General features: G+C 55.2%; 1 protein-coding gene across 1 annotated transcript in view; it reads right to left on the bottom strand.

Moving 5' to 3' along the window:
* Positions 1-27,315, bottom strand: part of JPH2 (junctophilin 2) — a 33,422-nt gene that overhangs the window by 1,255 nt on the left and 4,852 nt on the right. Inside the window, exons 2-6 of the mRNA XM_082491098.1 lie at positions 23,521-24,304; positions 7,682-7,800; positions 3,443-4,239; positions 2,311-2,408; positions 606-1,263 (exon numbers count right to left, since the gene is read on the bottom strand). Coding sequence (XP_082347224.1) covers positions 2,328-2,408; positions 3,443-4,239; positions 7,682-7,800; positions 23,521-24,304 — 1,781 coding nt within the window. The 3' untranslated portion in view covers positions 606-1,263; positions 2,311-2,327. The remainder of the gene's footprint in view (positions 1-605; positions 1,264-2,310; positions 2,409-3,442; positions 4,240-7,681; positions 7,801-23,520; positions 24,305-27,315) is intronic.

The following is a 27,315-nucleotide window of genomic DNA, read 5'->3' as shown; positions in this document are numbered from 1 at the left end:
TCTCCTTCCAAAGGTGACTCTCTGTCGCAGCTTTGGGAAGAATCGGTGCAAATCGCCCAGGCCTCTAAGCCTCGCACACAAGAACAACAGCTAGAATTGCCCCTCTCTACTCTACCACTGCTGAAAGTCTGGCTGCCGTATATTTCTGAGCATAACACCTAAATACACTGGAGTCACTCAGGTCTCTGCACCTTTTTCCTTTTGGGAATAACATAACCTCTCCCACGACAGCCACCCTGCATCCTGCGGCTGGAAAGTTTGTTCACTCTGTTGCAATGGAAGAGCACAGGAGCCCCCCCTGCAGCCCAGGGCACCAAGGGGAGGAACACGCAGGCGTACAGAGGTATTTTTCAGTAAATACCTCCTTTTTGTTGTAACTCGCACCATTTTCATAGAAAAAAAGGGTAAGGGGACAAATTCAGCACACCTATTTCCTTTCCCGTTACAGTGGAAAGTCTCCCACTGCAAGACACTTCTGTGCAGAGCATTGCTGGTGGCAGGAGAGCGCTCAGACAGCTTGTGGTCCCCAAATGGGCACCATCTCCCCCCGCAGCACCCCCCACATGCACAAACAGCCTCAGATCAGGCAGCCCCCTGCACCCCACCCTGCGGCCCCCATCCGTGGCGTGCCGGCAGGCATGGGCAGGACTCTGGTTACGCTTCAACAAGCCCAATTTCAACTTGCTCCCCCTCTCAGTCGTCCATACACGGAAAACAACTCCAGGCAACGGGGAAAGGAAAGACTTTCTGTTCGTCCCTCTGGATGACTTCCGAGCATGGAGGGTGATGCTGTCCACCCCTAGCCGTGGCACAGCTCTCATGAGTCATTTTGGTTGCTGTGTATTGTTTCATCTCCACGCCATGGATGATATTCTTTGGGAAATCTCTGACACTGAGTCAACCAAGGGAGTTACAAAACACATCAGTGTGCACGGATGAGACCTTCTCACTCATTTTCCTACAGATACAGATAAATCCCTCATCCCTGGCATGACAGGACAGTTGATGGCTTTGGTGAGAACAATTTAAGGCAACTATTTTATACAAAGAAGAGAAGGAGGCAGAAACCCTGGCTTTTCCTTGGTAGATTGCAGAGGCCAGCCACAGTTTGGGAGCAGGGAGACTGAGCTGATCTTCAGGCACTTTCATTTAAGGTTGATGTTTGCGGTGCAACCTTGGGATCTCAAGTCCTCCTCTTAGGTGTTTTCAGGTGGCTGAGATTTAATCCCCACCAGGGTCTGTGGTCTCCATCAGCAGCAACGCCTGTCCCAGACACAGATGAATGGGAGAGTCAAGGGGGGAGCAAAACATATAACCGACATGTAATCAGAGTTGTCTGCAAGACTTTCACCTGTGCATGCTGAGCGGGGACTAATAACACAACAGAAAGCAGTGCCCAGTGGAGCAGTTTTATCCCCCAGGAGGCCCCGGGGAAGGCAGCTTGATACCCTCACAGGGGCTTGGGAGGTGCTTCTCATATTATGTTCATGTGGGGCTCAAGGGCCAGGTTCAGCCTCAATGGGTTTTTTTGCAATATTTGAGCCCAAGGTGGAAAAAATCTTATGCAAACCCATGATGCATTCCTGTGTGCAGGAATCCCACAGGCACAAGAAACCTCACAAAGTTTTATTGCCACCAAATCCAATTGCAAACTCTCATCCCAATTCAAGTGGAAGACTAAGTGAACTCCAGTTTAACCTTAGTCAAATAGATATCTCAGCTTATATTTACCTTTAGGAAAACAACTACGTAACAACAGTTGCCGAACTGTCACTGGTGCAATTAGAGCTGCAAATTCCAGTTTCACATTTTCTTTGTGTTCCTGCCTCTTGCTGGGCTGAGTGCCAAAAAATATTGCAATGCATGAGGCACCTGGCAGCAGCACCCATGGAACAGCAAATCAAAAGTGTTTCTTGTAGAAAACAAATTTCAAATTTAACATCATGCATTCTTGCACTGGAAATCTCACTCCGTGAATTGTGTCCATCCAACTGGGAAGGCAAAACTATACTGCATGATTGTATCCAATCAACACAGTTCAATTTTTTAACTTTGAGAAAATGATTTTACGAAAAGACTCGAGACTATCCACTGAAGTTACTCCACAAACAGTCTTGGAACAGACAAGGGGTAACTGAGAATCTCAACGCTCAATGCAAGGCAATTGCATCTATTGAATAAATTCCCATGTATTTCCATCACCAGGGCATCCATCAGTGAATTATTTGCATTGGCAATAAAGCCAGTCAACCCTAAACCGTCCCCAGTAAAGTCTACAAATTGAGGATAAAATCTCATTGCTTGTCTTACCTTGTCCGAGGGGCACATCATGTCAAAAAATGTACAAATAGGATGGCCAGACCAATGTTCAATAAGATGACCATGCAGATCACAATTGTGTTAGGTCCCTGAAGGAAAAACCCAAAACAGAGTATTATACACTGCAATTCCAGGTGACGATACAGCTTGATTCTGCTGTTCAAAGATACCAGAATCATCCCCTCCGGACACACATAAGTCTGGCACTTAACAATCAGCCTGAATTTCAAACTAGTTGAATATCTATCAATCCCTATTCCTATTTCTTCCCTGCAAACTCCTGCTAAGGAGGATAAAGCAGGCTTCTTTTGAGGCTAAAGCAGATTAAAGGAGACCCTGACCACAGGCACGCAAACTGCCAAACCCACGTCAAGCTGCTCTTCCCAACTCCTTGCTCCAGCCACATCACCCACATTTGTAAAGTTGCCATTTTTAAGATGAACAAGTGCATCTGTATAAGATTGCTCTAATTTCGGACCAAAATACTTCCAAGCTGTGCTTTTCTAAAGTCTTGTTGGAACTGTTCATGTTCAAAGGGCTGCAAGACAAGAAGCACCAGGCTAATAAAACATCTAGTTTTACAGCTGGTTTTGTTAATAGCAAATTTGAATTTGTGTATTTTAAACCTGGAAAATCAGCTGATGATTCAATGATTACTGCAAAAGAATAAAAGTCCCAGGTAAAAAAGAAACATCACCCTGTCCTACATTTCCCCCCCAACTTTCCAGATCCATGTTGGCTGCTGAAGGGGTGGGAAAGGAAGGGGAGAAAAATGTAAAAGAAACATCACAAAATGCCTGTTTTCCTCAAATTTTGAAATAGGGATGTGTCTGAAGGCATATCTGCCCTGATGCAGAGAGGAAGTTAAAATAAGGGTTATGAATGCCAGTCCAGGCAGCTGGGGCAGAGCGGGCTGGGACAGCAGCAGGAGAGAGGAAATCAAGACTCTCCTTCAGCAGGCTTTGGGATCCCAAAAGAGCCTCTGGGAGCCGCTCGGGGCCCGCTACAGCCCTGGGGCCATGGGCTCTGCATCCCTCCGGGCCCTTCTGACCTCCTGGCGAAAAATAAACCAAAAAAACTCCCTGAAAGCAAAGGGGGTACCTCCCAGGCTGCCCCACATCACCTCTTCACACTCCTCTGCCTCCTGTGCTGCCACCGCCGCCGCTGCTGCCATGGCCGGGCCCCGCTTGGCCCCCGCCTTGGGCTCCGTCCTCCCGGGCGCCCTGGCCTCAGTCTTCCTGTTGGCAGCGGGCTCGGCCCGGCTGGCAGCCCTGCGCTCGGGGCTGGGGCGCTGCTTCGGCTCCTTGGGCTGGGGCGGCTCCGGCTTGGCCTCCACCCTGGCCGCCGGCTTCTCCTCCTGCTCCTGCGGCGGGACGGAGGTGCCCCCCCGGCGCTGGTGGTCCCCCCGGGGCCCCAGGGAGGGCGGCTCGGGCTCGGGGAGCGGCTCCTCCTCATAGTCCTCAACAGGGGAGACCGAGGAGGTCCGGACGGCGTAGCTGTGGTAGCCCTTGAAGAGCTCGACGTCGGGCTCATGCGCCATCCTCTGCAGCGGCCCAATCTCCATTTGCTCGGCAGGACGCCCCCGGCCCCGTGAGGCCGGCCGGCCCTCGCCCTCGGGGGGCAAAGGGCTCCCGCCACCCGCCCGGCCACCCGCCTCAGCCCGGCTGCCCGGACGGAGGGTGCTGTCCTGGTGGGGGCCCGCCTTGGCCCGCTTGGCCTCTGGAGGGGTGGCGGCAGGGCTGGGGGCCGGGCTGGGGGGTCGGCGGCGGGCCTCGTCCTGCTCGTGGAGCTGGGGGCTCTCGGGGGGCGTGGGGGGCGGCGGGGCGCCCTCGGGCCGCGGCGCCTCCTCCTCCATGTTGACGGCGTGCTCCGCGTTCTCTATGATCTCCTGCAGCAGCTTGCGCTTCTGGTACTCGGGGCCTGCGGAGAGAGGGGTGGGTGTGAGGAGCTGCCCTGGGGGCCGGAGGGACGGCAGCCCCTCTAGGAGGCTGCTCCAGCTCCGTGCCACCATCGTACCTTTGACAGCTGTGCCCACAACCCCGAGGGGCTCGGGGACAACTGCGAGAGGGTCCAGGCGGGAGGCTGGGAGAGGAGGTGCTCCCAAACCAGAGCCTGCTTCTAGGAGGTGTTTCCTCCAGGAGCAACCAGAGGCTCTGATCCCCACCGCGTGCTCTCTGGCTGGGAAGAGCCAAAGGAACAGGTGGGGAGCTCCAGATGAGGATAAAGAAGCAATGAAAATCTGCAGCCCAGCTTTTTGCAGTCACACAGGTGGGTTATCCTGGGGCTAAAGAGGATCCAGCTCCCAACCAAGTTTTGGGGTTTTTTAATGGCTGGGAAACTCTTCCATGTGGCTTCTTTGGTGTCTAATAGCGTGGCAACTTCCCAAGTCATAGTGATCTACCTGTCATCCCTCACGATGGTAAAAACATGTTTCTCATGCGCAGAGCAGGGCTGGTGGTTTCTCAGCCCTCCTCTCTGCACTGACCCCTGCAACACCAGCAAAATCACCTGGCACCATCACACAAGGTGACTCGGGGCTTCAGCTTTCATTCTGGCCTCACCTCCCACGCTGACTTGACAGCTCCTAGCAACATTGCCCTCACTTCAGTTATTCACCTATCATTAAATCTTTACTTCTTGTTAACCCTAGGCTGTGCCTGCAAAGCAAACTGCAGCCCAGCTGGGGTCTGGGGAAGTCAGCCAGAGACTGACACCGGAGACACTCATCACACTGCGCAGCTGGCTGAGCAGAATCCACCACTGAAAAACTGGGAATATCTTTTGGAATAACAATCCTGCACAGTGCTCTGCATGCTGGGACAGGGGTCCCTGGACATCACCGTGATGCTCATAGCAAGTGAGAACAAGAAGAGCATGTTCCTTATGGGCAGCACGAGGTCGCAAACCAGCTTGTTTGAAAGCAAAGCACCTGCTTTTGAAAGTGTCTGTGGCCTCATTCTTCTGACTCCAAGACATGCTGAGGGGTGCAGACCTACAGGGTCTGCATTCCTGAACGGCACAGACCCTGGAGCTGCACCATCCCCAGCTGCATCCCAGTTCCCGCCCTAGCCTCCTCCACCCCAAGGACTGATGCAGACTTGAGCCTGGTCGGAAAATGGGGATTGGTGCTCCTTTCCCTCTAATAAATCAGCACTGTGATTTGCACGCTGCTACCTCCTGCCCACATAGGCAATGCCTCCACTCGGAGGGGGCAGTGGGGAGAAAGAGAGGACTGGTTTTAGCTGCTCTGCCCTGCCTGCACGCTCCTGTCAATCAGCAAGCGACCCATCCAGGGCCATTTATTTCTGGCTGCAAGTGGATTATTTGGAAGCCATTTCAACAGTTGTTCAGACTCCTCAAAATAGGCTGCCTGCAGCTCCAGGCTCCTTGCTCTCTTCTGCTGCTTTCTTCTCCTCCTGAATAATTCACAGCAAAAAAACTCCAACTGCCTGGAGGGCACTGCACAGCTCTGATCCTCCTCAGCTCCCCACCCCACCTTCACCTCCCAGCACGACATTTCACAGAGGGCTTTCACTTATATCTCTCTCCTCTAAGCTATTAAGGTTGATAACCTAAATGAAACCCAGGGCTAAACACTTGTTAGAGAGGTGAGGCTGGCTGAGCAGGATCGCCCTGTGCCAAACCCAGGGACAGCAGGGGGAAATGCAGCTGCCAAACACTGCCAGGCTCTCCTGGCTGTGTCACCAGCAGCTCCAAGACCCAGCAAAATCCAAGGGTGGACTTTTGTTCGTTTGTTTCTGGACGGCACAGCCATGCAAGAAGAGCCATTTCTCCTTGTTGTGCACTTAAGCAATTTAGAGATTTAAAAGAATCATAGAATAAAACCATGCGTCAGCAGCTTGCAAGGCCATTGAGAGAGGCCAGGACCCAAGTGAAGCCCTACATAAAACTGGTGAGAGGATCCAGCACCGGAGGAGCCAGGAGTGGAGGCTGGGCTGCTTCAGACATTTTGCAGAGACTGTTTCAATTGCTTCATTCAGTTGCCATAGGTGGAAAAAATAATCCAGCTAGATGTCACTATTCTATGATTCTATGTCAAAAACCTCCCATCAGGAATTCCAGTTTCCTTTGCCTCTGAGCTATAAATACCCCAGTGTGCAAAGGGTGAATGTGAAGCTGTGAGTGGCAGCTGGGGGGCTTATGTCAGGATCAAGCGACGTTTAGCTATTGTTAAGTGAAGTGCCACGCGCTGGCTTATGCCCGTGCCTGGGCACTCTGGTGTTTCCCCGCTCAAAGCCAGCTCCGACAGGCCTCGCTGGGTGGTGGGGAGGAATGGGCAGCCCTCCAGCGCAGCATCTCCCCAGCTAGTACGTGCAAGGCAAGGTGGGAGTACAGGGAATTTAGGCAAATCTGTCAGCATGACCCTCCCTGGCCAAGCATCGGCTGTGAGCCATGCCCCTTTCCCGCTGCATGCCCTGTGCCGGGGTGTAGTACCAGAGACTGGAGGTGCCGCAGTCAGAGCAGGAGCAGGCAGCAGGTTTTGCTGAGCAGGAGTCACTGTTTGACTCCTACCCCCAGTTTTGCTGCTGTGATGGTCCCTTCTGATCCTGCCTCAGCAGCCACGGGGCACTTGTTCCAGGTAACAAAGCCAGATAATAAGAAAAACAGGATAAAAATGTAAGCACTTGGATCCTCATTTTCTGCTCTGTTATTACCTTCCCTCTCTGGAAAGGAGAACTTCACAGGAAGAACATGTCTCTAGCTAGCTGGGTCTAGGGAAAGGTAATGGCATTCCAGTGCTGCTTCTAATATTACACTTCCTATCTACTAATCCTCAGTGCTCGGTCTCACAGAAGGAACCTCCCAAGTGTTTTCCCAGCCAAATAATCAGCAGTGATGCTAATAAATAAATAAGGAATCGGGGAAGTAGTACTTTGCCTTAGCAACTTTCTTATGGGCTATTACAGCCCCTAATTAGCTGAGTCTGGTTGTACCCTGGTGCGGTGTGGGGCCCCGCAGGGTATGTGCTGTGAGTCAATGTGCAAAGCTGTTCCAAGAAAAAGCCATGAGGAATATATCTACAGGAGTGCTGCAAACAGACCCGAGCTCGCCGCCTGCCCTGCCTGGCGCTGGGAGGGCCTCAGCATGTGGAGAAACACGAGGGGAAGTTGAGGGACTGTGTTTTTTTTCCTCTAGGCTACGGCAACATATTCCAAGCGGTAAAACAGCGGTGTAAAGAGGACAGCAAATCTTCCAGGGTAGGGGGCTGGCTGAACTTGCGCAAAAGAGGATTTAGGATAGACAGGAGGGCAACTTGTGGAGTTATAAAGCAGATGAAGCATTTGAACAGACTCCCCAAGGAAACCGGAAAATCCCTCTTGGAAGATGCGTCTGGTCTTACCTGGCTGGTAAAAGTCCGGGGAGAGCTCCCTGGCCATCATCCTGGCTATGCCCGATTCGTTGTTGGCTGCCTGAGCCGCCTGCTCAGAGCTTTCAGCCTTGGCTTTGGCGTGAGCTGTCCTGCGGAGAGAAGAGGGAACATCAGTGAGCAGCATCCAAGCCGAGATCAGTCCAGCTCGAGCAGTGGACCCTGTCCAGAAACAAGATCAAATACAGTCCAAGTGGCATCACACAGCACTCAGAGCCTGCCCGCTCAACCCCAAAACCCCGCGCTCGAGGAAAAAAGACCAGATTTTCAACAAGTAAGGGGCACGGATGCTTAAGGCTGAGGTGTGAAGGTTGCACATCGCCACACAAAGGAACAGGACAGGTGTATTTACCATCGAGCACGTTCATGTGTTGCAGCGGGGCAGCAGGTGCTGCAAAACAGCCTTGCCACCGTGCTACGAAGCACTGAAAACCTAGCTCAGAGGAATGCCTAAAGCATCGTCTCAGGCATCTTTGGAACATAAGGGGATAATAACACGATGGCCAAACACCAGGACACCAGCAAACAATGCAGCTTTCCAAGGGGCTCCTTTACTCACTGCAGCCCAGGGGGCTGCTCTCACCGGTGCTCGGAAAGGCAAAGCTGGACTCCCTGAGCCCTCTCCACTCCTTCCCAGCACATCTCCTCCTTGCTCCTCAGGGCTATAGGGCTCTCGGAGTTATTTCTCTGGCCGGCTGTCGTATTCCTCACATGCCTCGCACTCGGGGCCCTGTGATCTTTACCCTAAAAGCAGGACTGGCTTTACAGCCCAGCTGCTCACGGTCTGGGAAGGAGCTGACTTCAAACAGCAAAATCACACCTTAAAAATAAGGGACGGTGAAGCACCGTGTATATTCAGCTGCTTTGTTCCACCCGGGGCTTATGGAGAGCTGCTTTCCCCATGCTCTCACTATCATGTTTGCCAAGACTCCCCATATCTCCCTTGCTGCACGTAATGGAGCATACGCTGGCTGCACATGCAAAACCACATACTTTTGTGTGGACAGTTAGATAAGCAGTTAGCAGCCCTCAAACAGCAATTCACTATGAATTGCAACCTTTAATGTGGTCTTGCGGTGTCTGATGAGCCCTTTTGAGACTCGGGTTGGTATCTGGGTCATGTTTTAGGACAAAAAATGAGGAAAGATGCAGTTCTCATCCCTGCAGTGAAAATACTCCAGAGGAATTTTTGGGCTGTCAGTCATGAAATCAGGATTAATTCCTTCCCATTAAACTGAGATGCAGTACGCAGACAAGACTAGTTTTAGTCTGAATACCCAACACATGCAATGAAAAGGTGATAGAAATGCTGTTATGAGACACTTAGAAGGTAGAAGATCTATATAGACATGTACATCCATACACACACAAATCATTTTGAGTAGCTGCAGGGAAAGAACTAGACGTAGGGCATTAATCCCAACTGATACAGTCAGTAGTGTGACTTGACAGGGAGCTGAAAACACTGTTCGGGTCCCTGTGATAGAGAAGCGGGTGTCCTGGGACGTCCCTGGGATGACATCCCGCTCTGCCGGAGCCATGATTCACCACCCTGCCTACCCTCACACGTTATCTCCCTGCTTTCTCTGCAGGCTGAGCTGCCTGGGATTGCTGTCATTCTTGGTCCTTTTATCCAAAACTATTACAGCTCCTGAAAAACCCAGAGACAAGACATGATGAGGCAGAAAACAGCAATTTTAAGCTGCTGCTCGCAAGCAGGAGGTCTGAGGCAGCTCTGAACAGAGAAAGCACCTCCTTTTTTGGTAGCATATAATCAGCATGATTAATTCCACTATAATCTGGCAGGGGCCAGGGGGGATGTTTTTGTGCTCTCCATGCCTGGGGGATCAGAGCTGGCTGGATGCGCTGCACATGGGGGGCACAGCCTGCCCGGCGCCAGCCCCAGCAAGAAGCTTGCAAAGTGAGCATCCAGCTCTTCACCCTGGCAGGATGTGCTCCGACCCTTGGCTTTGTCCTTCTGCTCTCGGAGGATGGTTTTCACCATACAGAGATAAAATTCTCCCTTTCAGCCGCTCGCTGAGCAGGCAGAGGCAAGCATGGCCACTTCCCAGCCAGACAACCCGCCAGCTGGCCCCCACTGGGGGAGCAGCAGGCAGCTCCTGGCAAGCGGGTGGATGCTTTCCTAAAGGTGATTTCCAAAAAAGTAGTCTGGAAGTGGAGTGGATGTGGGGTCTGCTCCCTCTGCTAGTAGGGACATAGCCGGACTCATGCCGATGTGTTGTCAAACGGGCGCAGGCAGCTCCCACGTGCTCAGCTCTCCCCCAGCAACCGGGGACAATGTAAGGGAACAGCCTGGGGGGGTCAGAGGTGACAGGACAGCTCCCAGATACACTCATGTCCTCACAGAGACTTCCTTTCCTCCAGAGAAGCTGCTGGATGCTATCTGGCTGCTGTGTGGGGCTTGAGTACTGCAATTCCCACAGGCAAAGAGGTGGCCATGGCAGGAAGACCCCCACCTGGGTTGCAGAGGCTCCAGCGAGGATGCTGTGAGCGCTGAGGAGCTGAGCCATCGCTGCGAGCCACCGCAGCCCCAAGGCTACTGCAGCTCTACAACAAACTCTCCTGGGCCCAGAGGAGGCCATGGGGCAGCTCAGGAGCTCCACGCACAGAGCCGTGACACTAAGCTGAACGGCACATCTTTGGGATCGCCCACAGTTTTGCCCAGCTCCCTCACTCTGTGGGATATGCCTGACCTCTGCTCCTGTCCCCCTGCTTGCAAAATCATCCAGAAGCACTTGATTTGGCGGGACTGAGATCAACGCAGCCACAGCTTCAAATCTGGCAGCTCTGTCACACCATGCATTGGCTCTGCCAGCGTCTCGGGGACACCATGGCACAAGGCAGAGCGCTGCGCTCCCCCCGCCAGCAGCCTGGCCCTGGCAGGGATGCTGACACCCCACGCTGGGTCCCACTGTCACTGAGATCACTTATTACAACAGCAGCCAGGTGATGAAAATCTGGCTTACGGAGACACAGCATGGAGTTTTAAGTATGTCTCCTCCAGCTGTGCTGCGCATCCCCGAGGCACGAAGGGATGCTCGCAGCCCTCCAAAAAGCCGAGCTGAGGCTTTAGTGACACCGTGACAAAGCACAGCCTGGAGGAAAGGGCTCAGCCATAACAATAACATTGAACTTGCCTAGAGTATTGCTGAACCTATTATTTACCCGCATGGCTGGCAGTGCTGGGGAGCTCAACGCAGAGCAAAACTTGGCCCCAGCTGCAAAGCAGGGCACAAATACCGGCCGCCCTGGGAGAGCCCAGCACACACAACGCGCAGCACAAAAGCCTCTCCCAGCCCGTGGGCCGGGGTCTGCTGGGTGCAGTAGTTAAAAAATAAGCTCAGGCAGGTTTGAAGGAGGCAGGAAGGTGATCTTCGAACTTTAGACATGAAACACATAAGAGGAAAATTTTTTTCCAAGGTTAAGATCTGCTCCAAAAACAGAATCAGCTTTTGCAAAGAGGAAAACGCTCACCTTTTATACTGTGCATATAAATTTGATACTTTAGAGGCAGCGCTTGAATCAGGGCCACACTTTTTTATTTACTGCTGGTTGTGCGGTCAGCTCCCAGTACCTCTGCAGAAAGCAGCCCGTGCAAAAACCAGCAGAGGAGAAAGTCTGGAGGTGGAGGAGGTCGGGGTGAAACCGAAACAGAGGCCCAAGGATTTTATAGCGCCCAGCAGCAGAATTCAAAAGCCCCTTTTCAAGGCAGTGCTGGAAAACAAATCCTGAATGTTAAACATGTGCAACCAGGGGCAAGAAACACAAAGAGGGGCTGTTACAAACGAAGTCCAGTGCTCCCTGTCCCAAGCGAGACACTACCGCTCGGGAAAAGCGCTTCCCAGTTTCACCCTGAGCCATCTCCCCGGGCAGCGCCGTTAAAAATAGCTCCGGTGAATTCTTTGCAAGGAGGAGCAGCAGCCCCGCGCCGAGCCGAGGGGAGGCATGTGGGCAATGCCTGCAGCCCCCCTCCCAGCCCCGCTGCCATTGCCTCCCAGCAGCACCAGCTGGGACACAGCGGCTGCTCCGCGGCCGCTTCATACCCCGGCTGGATGGGTGGGAGAGGGAGGGTTAAATGCATCTGCTGTTTTATTTGCCCCTCTGGCATGGCTCTAACGTTCTAATTGTTTTTGTACTAGCGCAGCACAGAGCACCACTCCTGTCCTTCCTGGCCGTCTCCCAGAAACACTGCCCAAATCATTCCTCTGACTGCTACTAAAATCCCCTGTGGATACACGAGCCGCAGCTGAGCACCGTGCTAACAGGTGAGACCCAAAGCCAAGCCAGCATGCCCGTCTCTTTGGACAGTTTATGCGGTTTTGCACATCCACATTGGATTAGACTGTAAATGAGATTGGAATTAGCAGAGAATACTGCAAATACCAGACAGGGCTGGGGCGCCTGCAGGTGCAGCGATGACCTTGTGGCTAGAAATAGGGGAAGAGCTCAGCTCTCTGCCCAAGCTACTGCACATTTGCTTATTAAGGCAAAGGCAGACCTGTCCAGCACCATCCTTCCTTCTCCAGGGTCTCCCTCCTCCCATTGATTCAGCAATGCCGGAGCAAGGACCAACTAAACACCTTTTTCTTGCCATTCTTGATACCAGGAGTTGCCAAAAAGACCGTTAAACAAATATAATTCTTCAATCAGCTCTACAAAGGGAGACTTCTGCTAAACTCCACTCTCCTGAAACTGGCTTTTCCACCCCCAGCCAAATTCCTGCTCCACCATCCAGCAGGAATCATTTTGTCTTTCTGGAGAAACTTAAGATAACGGTTTGTCTTGGCAGGAATGTTTGCAGCACTCAGAAGTGATACAGGGAAAGATGCAGAAATGCTTTTGCTGATGGCAACATGGTCCCTTCTGCATTCACATCACAAAGGGCAAGGACACACAGACCTGACCAACACAGATCTCTGTTGGGGGTTGGACTAGATGACCTTTAAAGGTCCCTTCCAACCCAAACCAGTCTATGATTCTATGAACTGACCAGGGCAGACACTTTCTGGCTTCTCCATTTTCCATACCATCTTTGGACTGGTGTCACCTCTATAGTTGGAGCATCCCTTTCTTCCTGCTCAGTCCCAATCCATCTCCTTCGTGCCTCTCCCTCTGCCCCCATGTGCACACAGAGACCAGCAAAGCTCTGCTACCCTCATTTGCCTGTAACCAGCCCATGGGACTGAATATCCCTTTTCAATCCATCTGTCATGCCACTTTCCCGGCCCACAGTCAAACCCATGTGTGTCCCACCCCCCCGGGCGTCTTGCCCTGGGAGCCAGCTGTACCTTTTGCTCTTTCACTCCATCACTCATGTGCATGTACCCACTCAGTTTAGACTCTGACATCCCTGGGGCTGACTGAGTCTTTGCTGCTTTATATTATGGACACTGCATCTGCAAGGTGTGATCTACATCATGAAACAAGCATAAACCAACATAAACTGCCTCCTAGAGGAAACACCTCCATACCACTCTAAAAGAAATCCATCCTGATCTTGCAGAGCAAGGAGAAGCCATCCTGATCTTGCAGAGCGTCGGTGCCCTCCAGCCTCCCTTCCCCTGCAGCCAGCTGATGAGATGCCCCATTCACTAATGGTACCAGCACTTACACAGAAGTGGTGGCACTCCGTACATGCCCAGGCTACTTAGCTGGATAAATTGGACCTTTTCTCCTTCCTTCCACAGAAAGGGCATGAACAGGCCATTCACCCGGGAGAAAAGCATCCTTTTCTGTGCAGTGCTTTGGGAGCCCAGGCCTGGCAGAACTCCCTGCCACCTAACGAGCTCAGCAAGCATTAGCCTTTATGATTACTTGGTGAATTTTTAAAATACCGAAATGTTATCCTCAGCTCTAAATAGCTCAGAGCCGCTTGCATCTTTCACCAAGGGATACTTCCCCTCAGAACAGTTAAAGTGATATTAATCTTACAGCAGACAGATCTGCAGCTGTCTTCAATAAGACGACAACCTACGCACCCCGGCCCTGCGTACGGGAGATTTGCTCAATTAATCTCCACTGCCCTGATTGCCCTGCAAGCCGAGCGGGACCGGGTGGGCAGCTAGCTGGCAGAGCTCGGCCGTGCCAGCCTGCATGGGAGCCCACGGGCTGCGATGAGCCAGCGGGGCCGGCACAGACCGCAGCTGCTCTCCATTATTCCCCGCAGCCCTCGGCTGCCAGCCGGCAGCTGCCCTGAGCCGGCTCTAAATGGAGCGGTGCAAGCCAGAGCCTGCCGGCTCAAAGGGCTGCCGGCCACCGGTCCAGCAGCATGGCCCCGTGGCCACTGCACTGGCCCCAGCTGGGCAGGACAGGCAGCTCCTCGCTCTGCCGGAGCCCGTCCTGCCAGCACAGCCAGGCTGGGAGCAGCTCATGAGAGCATCTGCAGAGATATCTTTAGGGGAAAAAAAAAGGAGGGATTTGCTGCTCCTCACTGGACTCCCTCCTACTCCCCCTGGTTGTCAGGTCCGCTCTCCTCCGTGCTGCCCTGGGCACGGAGCAAGCAGAGCCCGGAGGAGCAAGAGTCCCAGAGCAGTACAGCCTTGGGACTATGCACAAACGCCACCGATTTATTTCGGCTTCCACCTCACCGTGACCAAAGGGGCTCAGCTAATGTTCTGGGCATCGTTATTTAATTAGCTACCACTGCAAGATCAAAGCAGCTGGGTTATCCCACTGATAAGTGCATCAAAATTTCTTTACAACACACATGTCATCAGGGTCTTCCAGCCTTTCTTCCTGCGCGTGCTCCTGCCTCCCTGCCTGTACCCGCACTGAGCGGGCAGGGGCTGCTCCCTGCCCTCCCCAGGGGAATGAGTTCCCGCTTCCAAGAAAACACCAGGGCTGCTGCAGTCATTTGTTTCGAGGGAGCACAGAGTGACCCAGGAGCTCCAGCCCCAAGCTCTGCCAAACAGACAGCATTCACAATCCCAGCGTGTTTTACCCGATTGCCAGCCCCGCCAGCACTAAAAAGGGTCAGAAAGTATGTGTTTTCTCTCTAAGATTGTTGGTTTTCTCAACTAAAAATTTTAGCAACTTCTAGCTTAAATGTTTTTCAGATTTCAGCAATCCAAACCGAAAGAGCGAGGAACTGCACTATCTGTTTTGTGATATTTTTTTCCCCCCAATCAAAAAACAAAAGCAGGATTTTTATTTATTTATTATTTTTAAGAAATGAAAGCAGACAGGTTTCTTAAAATATTGCATTTGGTCAGAAGCGCAATTATTCACCAAAATTTAAGGCAGAAGCCTTTTTCTCCCAGCCTTCTAGGTCTCTCAGGTTGACATTCACAGATCCGAGGTTCGGGAGAAACAAGAGATGGCGCGGGAGCTGCGAGGGCGGCAGCACCCGCGTCCCCCGTGTCTGCACCTGAGGCTGCCGAGGGCAGCCAGGCGGACGGGACACCAGGTCTCTCCCAGCACTCGCTGAAGGCTCAGTAGGCCTCGCAGGAGCAAAACGACAAAAACTTGGACTCAGAAAGCCAACGGGCTCTGGCTCGGCACCAGCATAAGCTGAAAAAACCACACCTCCTCCAGAAGGAGGGAGGGTTTCTGTATCTCAGGCTTTATATTTAAATTGGACGTTTTACTTAAATATTTTTTAGTTTTCAAGATAAGCCTATTTCACATTCCACGGAAATGACGATAACCTCTGAGCAAAGCCTGATTGAATCAGATGATTTTAAAGCCTGGCTCCCTGCCGGCTGATTTCAAGCGTTTGGATGGGAGTCAAAGCCTTGCTGCTCCACGCAGCAGCAGATCAATTGAACGAGAAGCTACCATTTTCCACAGTCGTTTTGCAGATTAAAGTCACACTTCATTTTTCCCTTTCTGTGTTTGTAAGCTGTTGAGATAAGGATTTCCCTCAAGGTCAGACTGAACAGACCATTAATTCCTCTTTCCCTGCCTGGCCAGCTATCTGAGTCATACCCATCGCTGGGACTGACGTCCTGCCATCCCAACTCTGCTCCTCCTGAGGGGATCCCTGCGAGCCACAGCCCTTCAACCCCAAGGACCTGGGACGCCCTGGAGAAAGCAGTCTGCTGCCCAAGAGATGCTTTCTCCTTGGAGCTACTGAAAGTGCACGCTCCCTCTTACCCTAATAGGGCATGAAAGTGCGTAAGGAAATTCATGCGAGGCGGGTGGAAAACAGATAAAGCTGTGTGCACCCTCCTCTGGAGTCGAAACGCATCTCAGCGTAACAAGCACAGTGGGCCAAAAATGTGTCAGCGCTGGAGCCGCAGCCAGCCAGGGCTGGGGATGAGGCCATTCCGGGAAAGGGCTGAGGGAAAGGGGTGAAGGCATCACACCGTCACTCGTTCCACGGCACCCAACCCCTCCAGCCCACAGAGCCCCACATGTGGGATGGACACATCATGGGGGTACTGCAGCCGGGGCAGGTATCTGATCCTGGCGCTGGACCCTAACCCTGGGGCTCGCTGTCCCCATGGTCACACGGGACCAGGAACAGAGAGGGGCTCACCTGAACCCTGCAGCCTGCTCCCTGCCCAGCTCCAGCAGCCAGGACAGCAAGGGTGAGCTAGGAGGAGAGATAAGCCCATGGGCCTTTTGGAGTAGGACAAGGTTCGAAACAGGCAATACTTCTACAGAGCTGGAGACTGCTGCTCTAGGGCAGCAAAACCACAACAACCCATCTCAACCAAGCCCAAAACAGCCCTGCTCAGTCCCAATCGCGAGGCTGTAAAGACCGAGCCCTGGCTCTGGGACAGGAGCTGGGCATCCCCATCTCAAGACGTGAGTGACACAAAATTCCTGAGGTCCCGATCCAGGGTGAGGAATAGCTCAGGTGGAAGTAGTCCTCCTAACCAAACCACGCACGGTGACAACACAACGCTATGGCACAAGGCAGCTGGGGGCTTTCTTGCTCCAAGACCTTTGAAGGAAACCCAAGCCGAAGTGGTCCTGGCCGTGGTGGCACAGGCGAGGCAGGTTTCCCCTTGCTATCCCCTGGACACTGACCTCAATTTGTGCCGAGAAGCCACGTAGAGGAGGTCACACCCACTCAAGAGCTGCAAAAGGAAAAGGTCTTTATTCGCCTGGTTTCCTGGGAAGGCACAAGTGCTGCTGGCACTAGTGCTGCAGAGAAAGCAGGAGAGTCCCAGCCCCGGGCTTTGGTTGGTGTGGAAACAGACACCAGCGACTGGATTTCTATTAACCAAGAGTGAATTAAACAAGATTATCCTTTTTATAAACACACACAGCTCTGAGAGAAACATCTCCGCAGGGAGAGCAGGACCAAGAAGCATCCCCTCACCGCTGCATCCTGGCACCAGTGTCCTGGCACCCAGCTACGCCAGCATCCACGGGGCTGCCCTCACTTCTCCCTGCCCACGCGCGTGCTGGCTCTCTCCGAGCCCTGCCTGTGGACGTGGTGACACGCTCATTCCCACGATGGCGGATGCAGCGCAGCCAGAATACCTGGCCATCGAGGACCTGTCCTCAGCTCCCCCTGTTTAACCACCTCCAGGTGTGGCTGCACCTTGCTCGGTATGAGCCTCCCCCTGCGCCCCACGGGGAGGCTGGGGGGGGTTTAATGAAGTTGGGGCAGACCTGTCCCCCACCTTCACCTGCACCCACCAGTCTTTTAAGCCTCCTGAGAGGTCAGGCTGCGGCATCTTCCATGTCTGGTCACACAGCTACGGAAACACTGCTCCCAACTCCCGTGTTTCTCCCTGGCAGCTCCTGCTCAGAGGCAAAGTGCAGCCAATAGCCCACCCAGGGCCAGGACAAGGTCTGCCCATCTCCCACCCATTGCTGCCTCCTCGTTACACCCCCATTCATCATATGATGTGCGCAGACCTGGAGCAAAGAGATCGGGAAGCTGGGACAGCAGAGGAGGATCCGCTGCTCTCCCGAGGGGGGACCCTGCCTGGCCGGGACTGCCTTGAGCCACCGCTGCTGTCTGCTCTCACAGGCTTGCTGTGAGCATCCTGTCCTCTGGCCTCAGACACAAAGCTCTGGGAACGCACTGGTCTCCTGATGTGTCTAACGCCTGTGCTTCTGACTAAAAGCCTGAGGAAAGCAGAAAGCAAAAGATACTTAAAAAAAACCCCAAAACAACAAAAAACTAGAACTCTTTCAGAGCAAACCCCGAGCCTGATTTGACAGACCTGAAAAATCGCAGGTCCAAACTCTGGCCTTGGGGAAACCGAGCTGTGCCATCAGCCCCAGGATGGCCGAGGCCACCGTGGCCATCAGGCCAGCCCAGCTCTGCCCTGGGCACACGCCGTGCCTTGCCGAAGATGTGCATTAGGAAGACAACGCTTTGGTTGCCCACCTCCCCCCACCAGCAGCAAAAACCCCCGAGAGCGCCGGGGATGGAGGGCAGGGCAGCTCGCCGGGGCAGAGCCGTGCCAAATAAAGCACCTTATCAGTGTAAGCGCGCGGCCGAGCTCCAGCAGCGTGGGCTGCCGCAGACCTCCGCTCTCAGCTGTCGCGCTCGGGCAGCGCTGATAAAGCCCTGCTCTGCCTGCCCTTATTTAGTCAGGAGGCTCTGCTGACTCCAGCGATTTCAGGACGTCATTTGCACCACACACCCGCGTTCCCCAAGGAGCCGCTGGCTGCCGCCCGGCCACGCAGGCTGGAGACGCTGAGCGCAGGGAGACAGCGGCAGTGCTGCCGGGAACGTGGCCGGGCAGGGGAGGCTCGGAAAGCGATACGGGAGCCGTCAAGCACTCTTGTTATTTGAAGAGAGAGCTAAGACGTGACCCGAAGACACGGGTACAGACAGAAAAACAACTTAGGCTTCAAAACCAGGCAGCAGCTCACACTACAAACGATGCCCACGTGTTGGTGCCGGGGAAGCCGCACCGATGTGATTTCTGATGCCGAGCGCTCACCGCAGCGCTTTAACACAGCCCAGGCTCACCGTGATGAGTAAATCCTATTTTAACAGGAATAAATGCCTAACATTTCAGAATGCAGTTTAGAAATTCTTACAGATATCCATGCAAGCAGCAGTATTGCAGGACCTCTACAGATATGACGTTAAAAATAAATCCAAAATGTATTCATTTTTGGTTGTACTCTGCAGGCATAAAGCCCCCAGCTGCTCAGAGGCTCCAGCATCTGAAGATAAACAGGTGAAGCACAGCAGCCGTTATTGCCCCTTGTGCCCTGTGCTCCTGTTGATCCCAGGACACCTGGCAGATATATCTGAGGTGTTGCTAACAGGACGTACGCCCATCAAATGACCTCGGAGCATGGCCAGACCCATGCCTTGCAGGACACATGGCCAAGTCCCGCCATTGATTTTTGTCCAAGTCACTGGGAAGCACAACTGTGTGCAGAGGCAGACCATGGCAGATGCTGTTGCACTGGGATGGAGATGGAATTTGCAGTATTTACACTCATTTTGTCCCTTGAAAGCACCAGTGAGAAGGAAATCCCGCGTATGAGCTGCCCAGCTACTGAGAGCACAGCTTTTGAAAAATCACAGGTTACCCCCGCAGCCGGTCCTGCCTTTCCTCTTGCTTGTTGTTTTATTTTATTTTAATCTATTCTGAAGAGACAAAAGCTGACCGCTTCCACGCTCCTCCTCCCTGTGTTCAGTGGGAGCAGCCTCCCCCTGCGACAGGTAAGCACACACTGCTCCCCGAGCACCCAGGGGTGCGGAGCGCCCTGTTCGGCACCAACCCAGAAACCAACCAACTCCAGGGCAGCCGTTACACACCTCGGGATGCCTTTTAACTTGCTCGCTCATGGCTTGGGGGTGGCTGTCCCCTCCTCGCAGAGGCTGGCAGGGGACAGACCTGCTGGCTGTCCTTGAGCTCGTTTCTCTACTTAAGCACGAGGGAGATGACATCCCAGCTGCCATCCCAGGACCTCGCTGCCTTTCCCACCCACCCCAGCATTTTTTTTGAAGGAGCACCCAGACGGGCCAGAGGGTGGGAAAGGGGAAGGCTGGAGGGATGCGGCGGGTGCCTTCACATGGCACCGCAGGAACAGCCGCATTCCAGCTGTGATGGGAATTCCTCAGGATCACAGCAAGGCGAGTCCCAGGGCACCAGCAGTACAGGACATGGCTAATGAACATCATATATTGCGTTAACCCCCATGCCCATCTGTGGTTATCCCTGGGCAGGACTAAAGCCATCTCGACCGGATGCCGCAGAGGCTGTGCTTCAGGATGACTCTTCTCCCGAGTGACAGCAGTCTGGGCGAGGATTCATCCTGCTTTCACTTCCATTACCTCCACCCTATTAGCTGATCCCCAGCGCTGCTGAGAGATGTGCCCTGGATTTCTGCCTGACCTCTGAGCATCGCCAAGGGGCTTGGCCTGGGGCGAGGGGGCAGCTGGCTGAGCCGCGATGGGCTGTTCAGGACAGCCTGACCCCATGCCAAATGATTTTCACCAAAATAATGAAAAAAAAAAAGAAAAAAAAATGCTGTTCCCTCAGCCGGCGGCGAGGCAATGCCAGCTCTGTCCTCAGCCTCTTGCACAAGGGGGAAAGCGGCTGGATTGCCGACCCGGGGGGATTTGGGAGGGAGCTGAGGAGGCCAGGGCAGGACAGGCAGCGGGCAGGCAGTAGCTGGCACTGCCCGCAGCGCCGGCTGGAACGCCCAAACCGAGCAGGCAGGGCAGGGCAGGAGCTGCAAAGCAGCCCAGTGCCTCAGACACCCTCGGAGCAGAGTGTGGGACGAGGAAGGTTTGCTGACCACAGCTGACCATCATCCCCGACTGTCACTGCTCTCCTCATCCGTGGGGCGGATGACAGGCAGGGCATCCATTGGCACTGCCACGCTGCCGGCAGCCTCCTGCCCGCGCACCACCGGCACGTGCCTGGGATTCCTGCGGTGCAACTGGCCAAGGCAGCTTCCAGCGCTTGGGCTTGTTTTCCTCAGGATTTCTATCCCTAAAGAGCCTTTTATGGTGCAAAAGAGCGAAATCTGGTCTTGTCCTGACATTTTGCCCCCAGCCAGCGGAAGGCTGGATATGACGGTAGTTTATCTCTGCAAGGGGCTCCCCCGAGTGCCAGAAGCAAATGAAACTCAAACATCCCTACACAGCAGCGCAGGTACGCAGAGGGAGTCGGGCGTCTGCACGGTCTGGCTGCTGTGTCCTGCTAATTAGTTCCTAGCAATAATCTTACATACAGATATGTCACATCTTCCCCTAAAAAGGATGCGTGTAGCCTCAAAGCCATTTCTGCCATCCAAGCAGAAATACAAATGCTCCATCTAGAAAACTCCACCTCGCAGTTACAAGCCAGGGCAGCGCTAATGATAGTACAGCCCTTCATAAACCAAAATAATCGATTTTCACAATCTGTCTGGAATTACCCTCTGTCCTGGGTGTGGAAACTGAGGCAAGGTTCAAGGCCAAAGAGAAAGTTGGGGGCAGAGTTGGAATTTAACCTAAGGACCCTCCCGAGGCAAAATTACCTATATTTACTCTTGACCCCAAAGCTGAGCTGAAAGGAGGAGGAAAGAGAGCGTGAGTCAGATTTGCAAAAGGCAGCAGGTAGAGAGTGGTTCTGCCCAGAGCAACACGCGCCAGGAGAAAATGCTGGTGGAAATGGAGAGTTATAGTTTACAGGATGGAGGAGCCCGAATTCTCCTCCTTGCAGCGGGTCCGGCTCAGCCGCAGGGATGGGGCTGAGGGCACCGCGGCGTTCTCCTCCCCGGCCGCAACAGCCGCATTACCGCAGGGTCTGCGAGGGGAAGACTCCCTGGAGGAAACTGGCTTTAACATCTTATTTCCTCCAGCTCCGAGGTTTCCTTAATAGGAAATTATTCCCCAGCCACGCTGGAGAGGGATGCAGTCCTCCGTCAGGGCAGCGGGCGCATTCCAGCCCCTGATGGAAAACACTGCAGAACCGCTTTTGATCCAAAGTGTAAATAGTGTATAATAAAAAGAAGCTTGTGTAAACCGGCCAAGCTCTCGGGGAGCAGCTTTTGCAGCTCCAGTCTCCTTATTTACAGGCACCCAGCGCCGTGGCCGCACGCTTTCCCTGGGCACGGTGAAGCCGGTGCCAGGCTGAGCCTGCCCTGCCGGGAGGCTCCGGCAGGCCCCATGCCCCCCCAGACTATTATTTTTATCCCAGCTGGCCCCGCACGGAGTTTCGCTTGCAATCCTGCCGGTTTTTCTCCGCCAGTCTCCGAGGCAACTGGGTTTTGCTAAAAAACAAATCACACTCCCCACAAAACTTTGGAGCAGAAAAAGCCGCCGGGAGAGTAAAGCCAGGGTTTCTCGGAAGGGAGGTTTGGGGTTTGGGAACAGGCGCCCTCCCCGCTGCCGTTGTTTCCCATCTCTGCTTGGAAATGAAGTAACTTTGGTAATTAAACTGCACTAAAAAGGAGCAAGGCAGGACAGCCCTGGAGTCCCAGCCACTGCCCAGCAGCTAAGCAAAGCGAGGTTTCAATGGAGAGGCAAGGTGAAACCCCCAGGTCTGTCACAACCACGCTTTTCCTGGAGGAAGAGGAGAGGAGCGAAGGCTTCGACCCTGCCTGGCGATCTCTGGTCTCTGCCAGGCCGGCTCCCAGACTGGCAGGAACACTGTGGGAGGAGGAGCGCGGTGCCGGCATAGCTCAGGCACAGGCAGGGATGAGCAGAACAAGATTCTACCCCTGCCCTTCCTGGGCAGACCCCGGAGCCCCTCTTTTATCTCCTCCCTCCTCCACTCCGGGCAGGATTATGGAGCAATTAGCACTTTCCTCTCTGCTAATTTCTGACGCAGCTAATTCTGTGCAGAGCCCACCTGTCTGGCCCCAACGCACCAGGCGGTGTTGGGGTCACGCAGTGCCCGGCGGTGCCCGCGTGTCTGCCAGCACAAGGGACACCGGTGCAACAAGAGACTGCCCCGTGCTTGCAGCAGCCCCTCGCACGCCCCCGCGGCACACATCTCCCGGCACGCTGCTGCTCGCTCCCTGCTGCCTGCCACAGCCCCCTTCCCACCCTGGGGACCGGCCGGAACAGGACTGGGAGGACCAAAATGGGCAAACCCAGCTGAGCCCTCCCCAGTTCCTCCTTTCCCAGCAGCCTAAAGCATCGCAGGCTGCGGGATGTGGGTGTGTGCCGCGGGATCGGGCTCAGCCATCCCACGTGGGCTCAGCCACCCACCCTGGCTCCAGCTGCCATCTCCCTCGTGGCAGAAATGCTCGCTCAAAACATGGCCGAGGGCAGCTGGGTCCTGGCGGGGAGATGGGGCTCCCCAAGGCAGCCCCCTCCTCAGTTTGGTACCCGCTGTAGGTTCTGCCTCCCAGCCCGCAGCATCCCAGCACAGCAGTGTTGTCCCAGAGAGCCCATGACACTGAACCGCTAAAATTAAGCGACAGCCCTAATGCACCCCGTAAACTCCCCACAGAGCTACACTGGGTTCTGCAGGGTTGAGCCATACTCTGCTGCAGACCCGATTCATCTGGGACATGTCCCGCTGGCTGCTCACGAGCCTGTTGGACTTACCATAGCCAAATCCCACTATTTCTCACCCTGCCCCGTTAAGGACATCCAGCAGCCTGGCACTGCACCAGGGTGCTCCCCATCCCACTGGCTCATGCTCCCCATCCTGCTGAGCACCGGTGCCAGTCCCTGCTGTCCAGGGAAGGGGGCAAGAAAGAGGACAGGTCTTGAACAACCCCGAGCTGCCATGAGGGCCCTCAGCCCCGCTCCGCCAGCATTTAGTACAAAGAATTTAATAGAAATTGTGAGGAGCTGCATTTGACCCCACTGCTGGTGCACGGCAAGGAGGCACGCAGCACGGCTCCAGAGGAACACATAGGATGGGGACCACCATCACCATGGGGACCTGCGCATTGAAGCCCTGACCACCTACCTGGATGCCGCAATCTCTGACTTCTGCCGGGCGATGGCTGCAGCCCTCTGAGCCCCCTCCACGCTCCTGTCCACCTTCTGCCGGATCTTGGCGCTCTTGAGGGGTATCACGCGCTTCTTCATACCCTTGACGAGGACGTTGTGGCGGTACTTGCCCTCTTCCTTCTTGCCGTCGGGCAGCGTGGTGCAGCCATAGCCATGCCGCAGGTTGTCCAGCCACTCGCCCTCATACTTCAGCCCGCTGGAGCGCTCGCTGACTCCAAAGCCGGCACGTTTGTCATTCTTCCACTCGCCCATGTAGGTCTCTGTGGTGGTGGCATCGATATCGGACTCAAAGGGTGGGTACTCTTCGCCCTCGGCGCCCTCGCCCAGGCTGACGGTGGAGGTGGCGTCGCTGGCGGCCGAGCTGATCCCGCTCTCGCTCTTGAGGAAGCTGACGCGGCTCTTCTGGCTGGCCAGGGACGACTTGGACTCGGACTTCTTCAGCTTCCCCAGCAAGGAGCCCCTGCGGAAGAGCCCCCCCTTCTTGGGCTTGCCGGCCTCCGCCTCCCCATAGAGGCTGAGGGCGAAGCCCCCGCGGGTGATGGTGGGCGAGAGGGGCAGGCTCTCAGGGTTGGCGGCGGGGGAGTCCTGCTGGGGCAGGGTGCCGTTGCTGTGCTCGCTGCGCAGGGAGGAGAGGGAGGTGCGCAGCGGGGAGCGGACCACGGAAGCCATGCCGTAGGGCACGCTCTGCCGCACCCCGTAGCCGTGCCGCATGCCGTTGGTGAACTGGCCCTGGTACGTGCCTGCGGGAGAGAAGAGGGACGGGATGAAAAGGCAGCTTGTCCCTGGGCGAGCCAGCAAAGGAAGGCGGGTTGCGGAGCAGCGCTGCCCTACAGCAGAGGTACCCACCTTCTCTTGAAGAAAGGAGCCCCAACTCTAGTGCTCACCCGCGTGCAAAAGCGGCCATCCCCAGGGACAGGAGGGCAGAGGGGACATGCCCGAGAACCGCTGCTGGCAGGTGACAGCTCACTGGTAAGGAGCTGAGGCACCAGGGGACACTGGTGCAAAGCCAAAGGGACTTAATGGAGGGGGTCTGGATTTGCATCCGGAGCAGGAGGCAGCCCCCCGGGGCAGCAACAGCCCCAGCAGACATGCGAGCTGCGGTGGCACAGCTCTCCTTGGCTCGGTGACAGTTCCTTTCAGCCCGTTCTGCAGTTTGTCACTCACAGGCTGCCAGGACTGGCTCTAGACCCCCGAGATGGGCGCCTGGATGTGGCACAGGCTGCCCCTGTACCCGCGGCCGCATCTGCTTGGCCCTGACATGCAGCTTCTCCATGGTCCCAAGACCAAGGCTTGTGCCACACTGCACAAAGCAAGAGATGGGTGAAAAAGGGAGGAGAGGAGCAGAGCAGCTCTGTGTGGGGTTCCTCCAGCTCTGCCCCAAAACCCACCACCCTATAACGCTCCTCCAGATCCAGCTCAAGAGGGCACACGATGTCATATGATGGGGGGACACAGAGAGGACTGTGCTCACCATGGCAGGGCTGCACCCCGGGTATGAGACCCTGCTAAAAGCCAGCAGGACCTTGGCAGTGACACCTTGAAGGACACTGCTCCTCTCCGGGCTCCTTCCCGCACCTTTGCAGGCTCCAGAAGAGTGAACTGGAGACCACTGCTCTGATTTTTCTCACCAGGATGTCAAGAGACTTAAAGTAGAAGCATCAAAGCCCCCTGCATGGGGGTTTTAGGTCCCAGGAAGGGCAGGAGGGCTGGTGGGACAGCCTTCGCCTACTGCACCCACGCTCACACGCCAGCACAGAGGGCTGCGAGGGTCAGCGCGTCCCCGCTGAGCCCCGTGGGGCAGGATGGGACAGGATGAGACGAGCCATCTCCCCAGCCTGGCTGTCCTTGCTCTGTAGATACAGTTGCCTCAGAAACCGGCAACCCATCCAAAACAGAAGCGGCATTCAGCTCTGCTCCTGGTGTTACAGGACCTGCAACAGCCCAAACCAGCACCCTGCGGGGCAGAGGCCACCAGCAGCCCCCCAGCCTGGGGCCCGGGCAGAGGGTGCTGGGGGAGCACGAACACCCTTGGAAAGGCCACCCCACTCCTTTACTCTCCCAGGTCTTGCTTCATGCAAGCAAAGGGCGAGCCATGCCGGGGACATTTTCACGGGCATCTATCCTAAACCTGGTTTTCATTAAGGAGTGACCTACCAGGAGGCACCAAATTTTGGGAGAAGGAACACTCCCAGGGTCCCGGGGAGAGTCAGCAGGGCCGGGCTGAGACGGAAGAGGGTGACCTGTCTTCAAGGCATTCATCTCCCCCCTCAGAGGCGGTCACTGAGACCAGGGATGACCCTGCTCCTCAGGGAGCAAATCCAGTTCCTTCTTTGGCGATTGTGGGAGTGCATATTTTATGGTCTCCCAGGCCACTTCTGCAGCATAATCTCTCCTCCCAAGCTTCAGGTTTCGTTGAAATCCTCTTTGGACCCGCCTGCGGGGTGTTAACTTACAGCGCCGGGGGCCAGGAAAGACAAGAAGCGCCGGAGCGGGCAGCAGCTGCCGCCCCGGGGTGAGTGCCCCCCGCCAGCCCCTGCCCACCCCGCGGCACACGGGATTTCGGGCTCCCTGCAGCAGTTGGCCTCCCCTACTAAAAAAAGTGAGGGTTCAGGTAGTGCAGAGCATCCGCGGGCTGCGGCCGGGCACGGGGAGCAGTTTGCTGGGACAAGGGGCCATTGCCCAGTTTCTTGGCAGAGCCTGAAGCTCCGTTAGGAAAAATATGGGGGTCAGCGTGGGTTAGGGGTTTGGGCATGAGCTGGGAGCCAAGGACCATCGTTGGAGATGTCCAGGTATCTGAGTAAGCTCCTCACCCTGCCGTGCTCTCAAATCCCTCTCCATAAAACGGTGGCAAGTCTTCCTAGCAAAAAATGAAGTTATGGAGATGCCCATAGTGCCCCCACATCTCTCCCCACCAAGAGCCGGTGAAGTCGGTGCTCCATCCCCGCCTGCCCGGCCAGCAAGCAGGGCTGACACACGATCGGGGTGACATTGGAGACCTCCTAGGACAGGACAGCCTTGCACATAGCAGGCAGCAGGCTGCTGCTGTGTTAACCCCCTGGAAGAGGAACTCTGGAAAAGTATCACAGGTTTAGAGGGGCTCAGCTGCCCCTCGGGGGGCAGGTCAGAGCAGACGCTGCCCACCAGCAAGTCCCCGGCCCCCTCCATCCCCCTGAGCAGTGCCGGGGCCACCTGGATGGGAAAAGCCACATGGCACAGTGGGTCTTCAGGGAGCAGAGACTGGGGTGCCGCTTCTCGGGGCCATACGTGCCTACCCTTAACGTGAGGTTTCACGCCAGCTCTTCAGCCCGCTCTCGGCTGCCTTATTTCAGCCCATACCGCACAAGCATCGTCCCTCCGGCACGTGCTGTGACCAAACCTGCCAACCACATCTGGCTTAATGGAGGGTACCGACACACCGCAGCTGCCCAACGACCGCGGGGGTGAGCGGGCACTGCCGTGTCCCTGCCACGCCGTGATTCAGTGCCCGGCTGAGGCTCCGTGCCAGGGCAGAGCCATGAACCACCCCTGGAGCGGAGCCAGTGGCTGCTGAGAGCGGCTGGAGGTGCCGGCGGCCATGCGTCGGGGCACGCCAGGTTTGAGCGGAGCCAAGCCCTGGACCAACACGTCCCAGTGCAGCCAGTTCAAGAGAGAAAAGGGGCTGTGGAAACCCCCTTCTGCACCGTGGGCCGTCGCTCAGCAGGGCTGCACATCCCTGAGCCACTGCTACCCCCCGAATATCAAAGCAGCCTGG

This window comes from Vanellus vanellus (genome assembly GCF_965231255.1).
Source record: "Vanellus vanellus genome assembly, chromosome: 15".
NCBI lineage: Eukaryota > Metazoa > Chordata > Aves > Charadriiformes > Charadriidae > Vanellus > Vanellus vanellus.
The sequence above is the reverse complement of the archived record's forward strand: the minus strand, read 5'-3'. Positions and strand labels throughout refer to the sequence as shown.